At 43.3% G+C, this 12007-nt stretch overlaps 1 protein-coding gene across 1 annotated transcript in view; it reads right to left on the bottom strand.

Moving 5' to 3' along the window:
• Nucleotides 1-867: 867 nt before the first annotated feature.
• Nucleotides 868-12007, bottom strand: part of LOC607647 (sodium/glucose cotransporter 1-like) — a 56808-nt gene continuing 45668 nt past the window's right edge. Inside the window, 1 exon segment of the mRNA XM_038574509.1 lies at nt 868-916. Coding sequence (XP_038430437.1) covers nt 868-916 — 49 coding nt within the window.

Genomic DNA, 12007 nt, shown 5'->3' with positions numbered 1-12007 from the left:
GGAGAGTCTACTCCTCTGCTCTGCACCTGCCCAGGGCCTCCTCTACAGATGTCAGGAGGCAGCCTGAGGCCTCTCTGGGCTCTGAACTTCCTTAGCAGGAGTGGAGGGGGGGCCCAGATTGCTGCCTCCTCCCCTAAACTCACAGGCTCCCCAGGCACTGTCTGCCTGAGACTCAGGACTAATCTCATTAGGCTTTTATCCTTGTTTGCGTCAGGGCCCCAAGACACTCAGGTCACCCTCCCCTGTGGCCCCAACACTCCCTTTCTGACCCCATCTGCTGAAAACCTTCCTCTGGGCCTTCTGGAGCACCTTCATGGAACATTGTCTCTTTGCTTGCTGAGACTCAAAGCTAACTGTCCTCAGACTTCTTTCCCCAGAGCCCTCTCCCCCTTTCCTCCCCCAGACTGCTCTTGAGGTACAGCATCATCTCTGTGAGGCTAATCCCGCGACAAGTCCTAAGGCCTCACTTTGCTGGGCGCATCATTGTTTGCCTTCCCTCCACGGCTCCTCATCTCCTGCAGTGCCCTTTGCTTCATGCTTGTGCCCAACCCCCAGGCCCAACCCCTTGTCTCCTCGCCCTACCCTGCCCCTCCAAGGGTGGCTCACTGCATCTGCTGCTTCTTCCCAGCCCAGAAGGCTCCACACAGAAGTCCAGAGACACCTCAACCTCAACACCCAGAGGGGCAGAAGAGCCTGGAAGAGCATTTCTGGGAGGGGTGACTGTGGAGCAGGGGTCCTAGGGTGACAGTGCAGGCAACACCCACCCAGAACACTCTAAACAGGATCCCCCTGCAGGTTTTGGGTCTTCCTTCTCACCTGGCTGTGCTCTGGGTGTGGGTCTCTTCCCTTGTATTTCTGCATTCAAATCTATCCTTTCGTCTTGGCTATCTCGTAAACTCCAACAGAGCCGGTGGAGCTAGGGGGAGAGCAGGGGCACGTCGCCACCCAGGGCCCTGTCACAGACCGTAGCCAGCCACGGCTGGCAGCTAGACACCAGGGTCTCCAAGGACTGAGACAAGACCTGGTGGTTCAACCTCAACATGAGACGGAAGGAACAGAGGCGAGTGGGGGAAAAGCATGGCACTTGGGAACCGTGGGTTTCTGTTTTGGCTCTGGTACCATGTGCTTCCATGGCTTTGGCACAGGGTGACACAACCTGCTTGGGCCTCAGGTGTATAGTAAGGGGTGGGAGGCAATGAGCTCTGGGCCCTGTCCAGTCCTGTGGGTCTAGGAACTGTGCCCTTCAGGGTGGGAGTAGCTGCCCATCCTCTCTGGTCTGCTGCTTCTGGTGGAGAAGGAGGTCCTCCTGGCTCTCAGAGCACTAACCCAGCCCAGAAGAGGCTTTATCAGGTTTACCTGGCCCCCCAGCTAAGCTGAGTTGTTCAAACTCAACAAGGCATTTGCAGATGTTGTAGGGATTTCCTTTCCTTTCTGCTTTGTGATTTTGTTCTCATTCTGAAAACACACATGGAAACTTTGGGGAGTAACAAAATCCAGCCAATTGTCGTTGCTTGTTTTTTAAGGGTCCACTAGGTGAACATTTCCACCAAGCCTATCCTGGAACAGATTTTGATCTATTACACTAGCTTCATTATATTTGAATCCCAGGACCCCCACCTCCAACATATGGCAGGGAGGTGAGTGGGCTGGGCTTGCCCCTCCCCAGCCAGCCCACTTCGAGACCTGCCCCAGCCCCACCTCTCAGACTAAAATGTCAAAACTAACATTCTGTTGCGTTAATGACAGAGACTGGGTTTAGCCTTTAATTGCTTCCTGTGATGCCATATGTATTCGTTTGCCTTCCCAACGACATTATCAACCTCTGAGGAAGAGGTTGCTGGGTGCGCTGGAAGAGCCTGGCTTTGTGTGCCTGCTGTCCTGCTTCCCGTGGTAGGTGGTGAGCAGAGGGCCTGGTCCACTGACATTGATCCAGAAGCTTCATTTTCCTGTTTATCTCTCCCTCCCCTACTGGCAGCTGCTTTGTGTTCTCCAGAGCACCTGGCATACTGGAAGGCAGGTGGGAAACACTCAATAGGTACTTGGCTGCCTGAGAAGTGGGCACAACCAAAAAGTTGAGAGGAAGAGAACAGCAGACAATCTAAGCGATTAAGACCCTGAGCAACAGAAAATCAAGTTCATCACCCACCGCCAGTTTCTCAAGGTACTGGGATCAGGGAAGTCTCTCTACTGTCACTGATGTAGTGGGTATGCACATCCCAGACGATCCTGGCTGTCCTCCCCAGGTGCTCCATCCCTTTTCCAACTGGGCTCTGTGCACAGGAGAGGAATGAATCAAACAGAAACTGCAGAGCAGGAAGTGTAACCATAGGGAAAGCACAAAGTTGGGGTGGGGGAGAGGAGGGGGAACTGGAGGCAGCCTTCCACATTTATGGCTTTTACCCCGACCCCCGGAAAAATTACCAGACAGGCAAATAGTCTCACAAACCCATCTCCCCTTTAAACTTGGGAGGTGACGGGGCTTTCTGACTTGGGCCAGGTCCCCTGTGAAGCCTGCTGGACCTGCTGATGGAAGTGATGTAGTGGAGCCAGGTTGGGGCCCAGCCCTGCCACTTACCTAGTTTTGGTACCTTAGACAAGTGACTTAATTTCTCTGAGCTTAGACTCCCTATATTCCAACTGGGGTGACTGATACCTACCTCCTGGGATGTGGGAATGAGCATGCAGGAGAAGACTGAGAGGCACTCAGCCCTGAGCTGGCCACATGCAGCCGCCTGTATTCCTGTCCCCTCCCCCTTCCTACTGGCTTAATTCCCTGAGGGTAGGTGGCAGCTGGGACTGCCCTGATTACATTAATTCATACCGAGGTTAGGGAACTTAACACTTCTAAGGAAAATTTGCATTTTAAAAGCCAGACTTCTCATTCTAAGTGGCTACCTAAATGGTGGACTGATGAGAAGCTTTTCAGTTGAGTTTTGTTTTTGAGGCAGGGCCCTTTCTCCATTATTTGCCTATTTCTAACCCCCCCCCCCCCCACTCCCAGCCCCCAGCCTTCCCACTTTCAAAAAGAATGCAGGAATTCAATAACTCTTCAAAACTAGTGGAACCAAGTTACTGCTCCTTGGGGCGCTGGGACTGAAGGTTGACCCCAGAACAATCTCATGGCCACACTTACATGTTTATCTGGAATCAGGTCTGTGAATAAGGAGGTCCCTGGGATGGTGAAAAAACTGATTATGAAGGGAATTACAGCAAAGTAGAGGTGGTGCACGCTGCAGATAATCAGGGGGCACTTGCTGTTTGCCTCACAGCTCCAAGGTCCGTAGGCAAACTCAGACAACATTTGAGAGAAGCCAATCAGAAGTCCTCTGGTCAGCCCCCAGAAGGCACCCTACCAAAGGAGTAGCCACAAGGGAGTCACTTGGTGGGAGATGGGTGGTGAGACAAACCTTCAACCTCACCTCCCCACTAGTTGAGTTCTGAAGTTAAACTCATCACAACAAAGGTTTTAAATACCTTGTGGAAGGAAGCAGAATGTAAGCACCAGTGAGGAGGCCATACCTTCTTGGGTTGAAAAAACACCTAAGACACCTGCACTCTCTCTTAGGCCAAAGAACTTAAGAAACACTGGAAACACTTTTAAGTAAGATAATGAATAGGCATCTCAAATGTCAATGTTCAAAAAGACCCCAGTCTTCCCCATGGGCTGTGGGTGATACCTCTATCCCCCTGGTTGCTCAGGTTGAAACCTCAGGAGTCATCCCTACTCCCTTTCTTTCCATCCTGTCCTTCTACCAACCCATCAGCAAATCCTGTTGGCTCTGCCTCCAAAATGTGTCCAGAATCCTATGGCTGCCACCCTAATCCTGAACCACCATCTTCTCTCACATAGGTGACCTTCTTCCCTGGCCTCCTGCTTGCCCACTGTCCTCACAGAAGCCAGAGTGAGCTCTTCAAAGCATGTATTAGAAAATGCCATGCCTCAGGCAGCCTGGATGGCTCAGTGATTTAGGGCTCCCTTCAGCCCAGGGCATGATCCTGGAGACCCGGGATCGAGTCCCACATCAGGCTCCCTGCATGGAGCCTACTTCTCCCTCTGTCTGTGTCTCTGCCTCTCTCTCTCTCTCTCTCTGTCTGTCTCTCATGAATAAATAAATAAATCTAAAAAAAATTTTTTTAAAAGAAAATGCCATGCCTCTGCTTAAACTATCCAATGGCTTCTCGTGGCCTGCCATCAGAGTAAAATCTCAACCCTGCCCACGAATTGCCCTCACCTGGCTCTGCCAGTCTCCCCTTGGGTCATTCCACTTAAGCCCCTGTGTGCAACCTTCCTCCTGCATGTTGAACCTGCCTATTTGCTCTTGGCTCAGGCCTTTGCACTTGCCCTTCTCTCTGCTTGGGTGTCTCCCTAGATCTTGGTATTTCTGGCTCACCCTTCAGGGTTCAGATTCAAGGTCATTTTCTTAGAAGTCTATCCCTACCATCTTGGCTAAGGTCCTTGTACACCCCCTGCCCCCAGAGCCTGCCTTGATACCCTTCACAATCCTTTTTTTTTTTTTTTTTCCACAATCCTTTTTTTATCTTTTAAGTAATACTGCATCACTATCAGAAATCTTTATCTGCTTATTGGGTATCATCTGTCTCCTACCAGGCTGTCAACTCTTTAGAGTAAGAACATCACCTTGTCTCTGGAGCTGTACTTGGAGCCTGACTTAGATGAGGATGGATGTCAGAGGAGACAGAAGATACAGTATGTGGGCAAATATCTTGGAGAAAGACCTGAAACCAAAAGACAGGTGGACAATCCACAGGAAGGAGATGTGCTGAATGGGAAGATCTAGAAACAGATGGGCAGCAGAAGCCAGATGAGAATGCCATCTGAAGCAGAGTGGGGGAGAGAGGGCCTAGAGAAACTCTCTAGGTCAAAGAGGGTACCTTCAATGTCCTTGTAACCTTGGACCAGGGGCAGAGAACCACTGACCAGATCCCCAGTTTTCCTTGGCAGTAGGCCCTAATACCTCAATGTTGGTGTCATCAGTGGGAGGCAGATTCTTATGACAAGCCTGTTCCTCTTGCCCCTGCCACTTCTCAGCAGAGAGAAGCAGTTCTGGCATCTGCAGAAGCCAGTCCCCTTCCCCCTACATTCTTGGTGCGCAATTGGTCTTGGTGAGCTGAACAGAGCAGGGAGCACTAGATTGGTCTAGAGGACTGGATACCTGATATGGGCCCTTAGGAAGCACCAGCCAGGTGGAAGAGGAAAAGGATATTCCTGATAAAGTGAACAGTTTATGCAAGTGAAGGGAGGCCAGAGAAGGCATATTGGCAGTTAGGCAATCAGCACTGTAAATGGTTAGGAATGGCTGGAGCCCTGGGGCTGTGCATCAAGAGGGCAAGGGCCAAGAATTAGGCAGGGGCCAGATCACACAGCATCTCATACACTGTGCTCAGGAACTTATCAGGCCCAACTACTCAGTGTTGTTAGGGGAAACAAGTTAAGATATGATCCAAATAACAAATAAAAACCTTCTGGCAAACTATGCTTTCAAAGTCATGGATAAGGGCACCTTGGCGGCTCAGTTGGTTAAGTGTCTGACTCTTGATTTTGGCTCAGGTCTTGATATTAGGGTTGTGAGACAGTCTTGTGAAGGGCTCTGTACAGAGCATGGAGCCTGCTTAAGATTCTCTCTCCCTCTGCCCCCTCCCCCTCCGTCTCTCTAAAAAAGAAAGTCTTATGTATAAAATTATTGAATCATTAATTGGGATCTTTAGGCTTTTTTAAAAAAATTATTTATTTGATAGAGGGCAAGAGAGAGAGAGCATGAGCAGGGTGAGGGGTAAAGGGAGAAGCAGACTCCCCACTGAGCAGGGAACCAGACACAGGGCTCAAACTGGGGACTCTGGGATCATGCCTTGAGCCAAAGGCAGACACTTACCCAACTGAGCCACCCAGGTGCCCCTGTTTTTTTCAATTTATTTATTTATTTAGACAGAAACAGAGAGAGCATGAGTGGGAGGAGGGACAGAGGGAGAAAAAAAAATCTCAGACTCCCCACTGAGCAGGAAGCCCAACTCAAGTCTCCATCCCAGGACCCTGAGATCATGACCCCAGCCAAAAGGAAATGCTTAACTGACTGAGCCACCCAGGCACCTCAGAATCTTCAGTTTTAAGAATGCTTGGAAGAGATGGTCTTCACTGAAGGAAAGGCAAAAGGAGCTTGTGACTGTACATCTCCCTGTGGGTATGAAATCTCTAAATATGACACATCCATGTACAGAGGCAACAGAATAATATTTTCTTACACTCTGATATGTGTGAGGGAGGAGCATGCACACTACATCATCTATGACATAGTTGAAAGTTGATTACATTGCAAAAGGAGGAAAACAAATCAGAGCTTGCCTTTTTCCTGCATGCATAAGGGAGCTCAGACCAAATCTGCCCAGGAAGAAATTATCTTTTGGAAAGCAAATGATACAATGGTGTGAATTCTTGAAGCACAAGAGACTCCTCTAAGGCAGGTCTTTCTTTCTTTCTTTTTAAAAAATATTTATTTATTTATTTATTTATTTATTTATTTATTTATTTATTCATTCATGAGAGACACACGGAGAGAAATAGAGGAAGAGACACAGGCAGAGGGAGAAGCAGGCTCCATGCAGGGATCCTGATGTGGAACTCGATCTAGGGTCTCCAGGATCATGCCCTGGGCTGAAGGCAGCACTAAACCACTGAGTCACCAGGGCTGCCCAAGGCAGGTCTTTCAAAGACAACTATGATATGAAGGCAAGCCCTCACACTGTGTCATGCAGTGGCCATGCCAACACCTACGTACTTGTTCAGTGATTCTCTTGCAAAATATGACAAGCAGAGAGATGGCAGCAATGGGTGGGGTCAGGTAACTCATAACTGCATGCGTGTATTCAAACAGTTGTTCACTGTACTCTGTTTGTATAACAGGGACCCACATGATGGTGACAGCAAGTAATATTATAACAAAAACCTGTAAATTAAACCAATAGTCAAAGACAATTTAATGAGCTTTCCTCTCCTGTCAATAAAAATATCTATCTATTAAAAATAAATGGACACTGAGTGTCCATTTGCCTGTTACTAGATCATGGATAGATTTTCACATTTGGAGTGTTAATTTCTTCAGGGTAACACATTTTAAGATAGTTCAGACAGGTTAGTAAGCACATGATTTTGAGAATTGCAACTGGTTCAGAAACTCATTTAAATTTTGCTGAAAATTTTATGAAACTGAGTTGAGGCTCCAAATGTTCATTGCTTTTTCTAAGTAAAAGTTTTAAAATGTGTTCATATATAAAATTACACTAAATCAAATATCATCCCAAAGATGAATAAATCTTAGCTCTTAGTCAACAAGGGCTTAAACATTATTATTCAGAGTGAATGACTCTAAGTTACAAAGGACTAATTCCTTGATAGTCAAAGAAGATACAAGATGTGAATACCCACCCAAGCAATGACAGGATAGTTTGCCTGGGACTAACCCTCCCACAGATAACAATGATAAATTGTGGGTCAAATACAAAGCAATAACACTGAAGGGAGCCAAAAGTAGGCAAAAATAGGAGAGGATTTAATCCTTGAAAGGATACAACCATACTGGGTGCTATCTATATTACCCAGCTTTTTTCCTGAGGGCTCTCCCTAGCCTGCATGGTGTGGGTGGCTAGAAGTTAAGCAGAGAGCCTCACCCTTACTAGGCTGAGGTGTCAGAAGATGGAGGTTGGGGATTCAGAGTGGTTGAGAATGTTGGGGAGAAATTCTAGAAAGGAGGGAGCCACAGAGCAAGGAGATCCAATCTGTGTATAAACTTCCCTTATGCCTTTGGCTGATCCCTGGACTATTCATGTGTGGAAGAATCTCCAAATAATCTACCAACAAGCACCTGCTGGAAAGCAGAAAAAGTTGAGCAAAGACTTCAGTGGCTGCCTACAGTGGGAAAGATAGAAATTGGGAGTTTGAATCTCATTGAATTAGAGGGCCTAACTTAGGCTTTTCCCTGAAACTTCTAAAGAGCCTGCCTTAGAAATAGAGACTAAATCCCAAGACTAAGAATTTGCCATAAAACTAAGTGAGACAGAAACTGACCCACCCTAATAAAGTATAAAACCAGGACTCTACGAGTTTAAGGTGATCAACTGGTAATTTACCTGCATGCTTGTATACTTTAGGAGACCACGATCAGAATCTCTACAATGTATTATTCATAATATTCAGTATACAATAAAATTTACTAGGCACAGGAATAAGAAAATATGACCTTCAGTCAAGAAAAAAAAAGTAATCAATAGGAATGGATCCCACAATGTATCAGATATTAAGATCACCAGACAAGGAGTTCAAAGCAGCTATTATAGCTATGTTCAAGGACTTAAAGGAAATGAAGGTTGTGAATGAATAGATGGGAAATCATGACAGAAAACTGGAAACTATAAAAACTTTAAAAAAGAACCAAAATAAAAATTTTAGAACTGAAATTCTAGTTCAGTATAAGACATGAAAAATTCACTGGTTGGCTTTAATGAATTGGAAATGGTATAAGGGCCAATAATCCCAAAGGCAGACTGATAGAAATCTAAACTGAAGAACACAGGGAAAAATTTAAAACAAATTTTTATTTTTATTTATTTATTTTTTAAAGATTTTATTTATTTATTCACAAGAGACACACACAGAGAGAGAGAGAGAGAGAGGCAGAGACACAGGCAGAGGGAGAAGCAGGGAGAAAACAAATTTTTAATAGAGTTCTCTAACTTTTATTTTATTAAGATTTTATTTATTTGAGGGAGAGAGTGTGCACATGAGTTGGGGAGAAAGGCAGAGGGAGAGAATGTCAAGCAAACTCCACTCTGAGCACAGAGCCTGATATGGGGCTCAAGCCCATGATCCTGAGATCATGGCCTGAGCTGAAACCAAGAGTTGGACACTTAACCAATTGAGCCTCTCAGGTGTTCCCAAATTTTAAAAATGTAAAGCAAATACACCTCAATGATCTGTGAGACAATGTAGAAAGGACTAATCTGTGTGTAAATAAAGTCAAGAAGAGGAGAGATGGAGTGGAAAAATATACAAAGAAATAATGATAAAAAATTTCTCCAGATTTGGTGAAAGCCATTAATTTACAGATTTGGAAGTGCAACAAAACCAAATCAGAATAAACATAAACACATGCACACATACCCTTAAGCACATCATAACAAAACTGGTGAAAACCAAAAATGAAGAGAAAATCTTGAAAGCCATAGGAAAAAAGACATTACATACCAAGAGCAGCACTATGAGCTATGGCTGACTTTTTTCTTATAAGAAATAAGAAGACAGAAGAGAATGAAAGAGCATCTTTAAAGTGGTGGGAAAAAACACTGTCAACCCAGAATTTTGTATCCAGCAAAAAATCCTTCAAAAAATAAAAACAAAATAAAAACATCTTCCAATAACCAAAAACTGAGAGAATTAGTCACCAGCAGACCTGCATTATAAGACGTGCTGAAGAAAATTCTTCAGAGTGAAGGGAAATAACACATATTGAAAACTCCATCCTAAAGGTTGGAATGATGAGCACCAAAAAGATAAAACATGGGTAAATATAAAATGCTATATGTATATTTTTTATTTTAATTTATTTTAAAGGCAATTGCTTATAGCAAAAATTATATTGCTATCACTGTATTATGCACCAATGTATAAAATATATGGCAACCATAACACAAAAAATGGAAGGGGAAAAATGACATATACTGTTCTAAGATATTTACATTTTACATAAAATGATACAGTATTAGCTTTAAGTAGACTAAGATAGATTAATAATGCTGATTATGATGCCTAGAGAAACCAAAAGAAATTAAAATGGAATATTAAAAACTATTTCCAATCATATTAATGATAATATTAAATGCAGATGGACTTAATTTTCAAAAGGCAGAGATTGTCAGATTAGATAAAAAAATTAAGATCCAACTACATGGGACTCACTTTAAATATATTTAAAGGTTAAAAGTAAAAGATGTTACAAACACTAAGCATTAAAAATCCAGGATGGGCTATATTAATAACAAAGTGAGCCTCAAGACAAAGAATATCATTAGAGACAAAAAGGTACATTTCATAATGATGAAAGCATTAATTCCTCAGTAAACCATAACAAGCATAAATGTGCAAACACCTAATATGAGAATTTCAATATGTATGAAGCAAAAATACAGAAACAATTGCAGCAAAGGAGAAATAGACAACTACACAATCATAACTGAAGAGTTTAATACCCCTTGCTCATTATAGAATATACTGAGTGTATGTATGTGTATGTGTGTGTGTATATATATAAAGCTATATATACAATATATAACAGAAATACCAGACAAAAATTAAGAAATGTCAACAAATTTCAAAAGATTAAAATGTAATATAGAGTGTATTCTTAGATCACAATGTAAATAACTTAGAAATCAACAATAAAAAAGCAAAGTACCAAAAACTTGGAAATCCAACAGCAAAATTCTAAATAATCCATGAATAGAGTAAAAACATCATAAGCAAATTAGAAAATATTTTGAACTGAATGAAAATGAAAACACAATATATCAAAATTTGTAGGATGCAGCTAAGGCAGGCCTTTGAGGGAAATTTATAACTTTAAAAGGTAATCATAAAAAATAAGGCTTTAAGGCAATGATCTGAATTTCCACTTTAAGATGGAAAAAAAGAAAAGTAGAGTAAATTCAGAAGGAAAAGAAAAGATGAGAAAGAAAAACAGAAATCAATGGAGGAAAACAGACAAAAATCAAAAGAATAACAATTCAAAAAGTTGGTTCTTTGGAAAGATTATTAAAATTGACAACCCCCTAGGCAAGTTTGATCAAATAAAGATAACCCTCCACACACTAATTATTGATATCAAGAATTAGAGATGGATCATTATTGCAGATATTGAAAGGATAATGAAAGTATGGGAGATGAACAGAGCCATCATAGTGAAGATGCTTCTGGACATCCTGCTCATTAAGTATACCAGCAAAAACAAGCTAGGCAAATAACCTGCACCAAGATCAGGACTGAAATACACTAACGGGGTGATTTAGCTTGACAAGTCTGATTACCAGATATCCAATCTGGCAAGATGGCTTCTCCCAAGAGCATGCCAAAAGATGCATGGATGATGGCAAAATCCTGAACGGTATTGACATTACAGAATATACAAGTCAAAAGTCATAAATCAGATGTTGGAGTTTGTATTCTGATGTGTGCCCACAATTCTAGATGATGTAAAAATTTATTTAAACCATGTTAAAAAAGGTACAGTTTTTTTTTTAAGATTTTATTTATTTATTCATGAGAGACACAGAGAGAGGCAGAGACACAGGCAGAGGGAGAAGCAGGATCCATGCAGGGAGCCCGATGTGGGACTTGATCCCAGGACTCCAGGATCATGCCCTGGGCGGAAGGCAGGTGCTAAACCGCTGAGCCAGCCAGGTGTCCCCAGGGTTTTTTTCTTTCTTTTTTTGTATATTTTTGTATTGAAGTTCGATTTGCCAACATATAGCATATCATCCAGTGCTCATCCCATCAAGTGCCCCCCTCAATACCCCCGTCAGTGCCAGTCTCCCAGTCACCCCAACCCCCCGCCCACCTCCCCTTCCACCACCCCTTGTTTGTTTCCCAGAGTTAGGAGTCTCTCATGTTCTGTCTCCCTCTCTGATATTTACCACTCATTTTCCCTCCATTACCTTATAATCCCTTTCACTAGTGTTTATCCTATCCATATGAATGAAACCATATAATGTTTGTCCTTCTCTGACTGACTTACTTCATTCAGCATAATACCTTCCAGGTCCATCCACGTTGAAGCAAATGGTGGGTATTTGTCATTTCTAATGGCCAAGGAATATTCCATTGTATACATAGACCACAGCTTCTTTATCCATTCATCTTTCGATGGACACCAAGGCTCCTTCCACAGTTTGGCTATTGTGGACATTGCTGCTAGAAACATCGGAGTGCAGATGTTCCAGAGTTTCA

This window comes from Canis lupus, chromosome 26 (genome assembly GCF_011100685.1).
Source record: "Canis lupus familiaris isolate Mischka breed German Shepherd chromosome 26, alternate assembly UU_Cfam_GSD_1.0, whole genome shotgun sequence".
Taxonomy (NCBI): domain Eukaryota; kingdom Metazoa; phylum Chordata; class Mammalia; order Carnivora; family Canidae; genus Canis; species Canis lupus.
The sequence above is the reverse complement of the archived record's forward strand: the minus strand, read 5'-3'. Positions and strand labels throughout refer to the sequence as shown.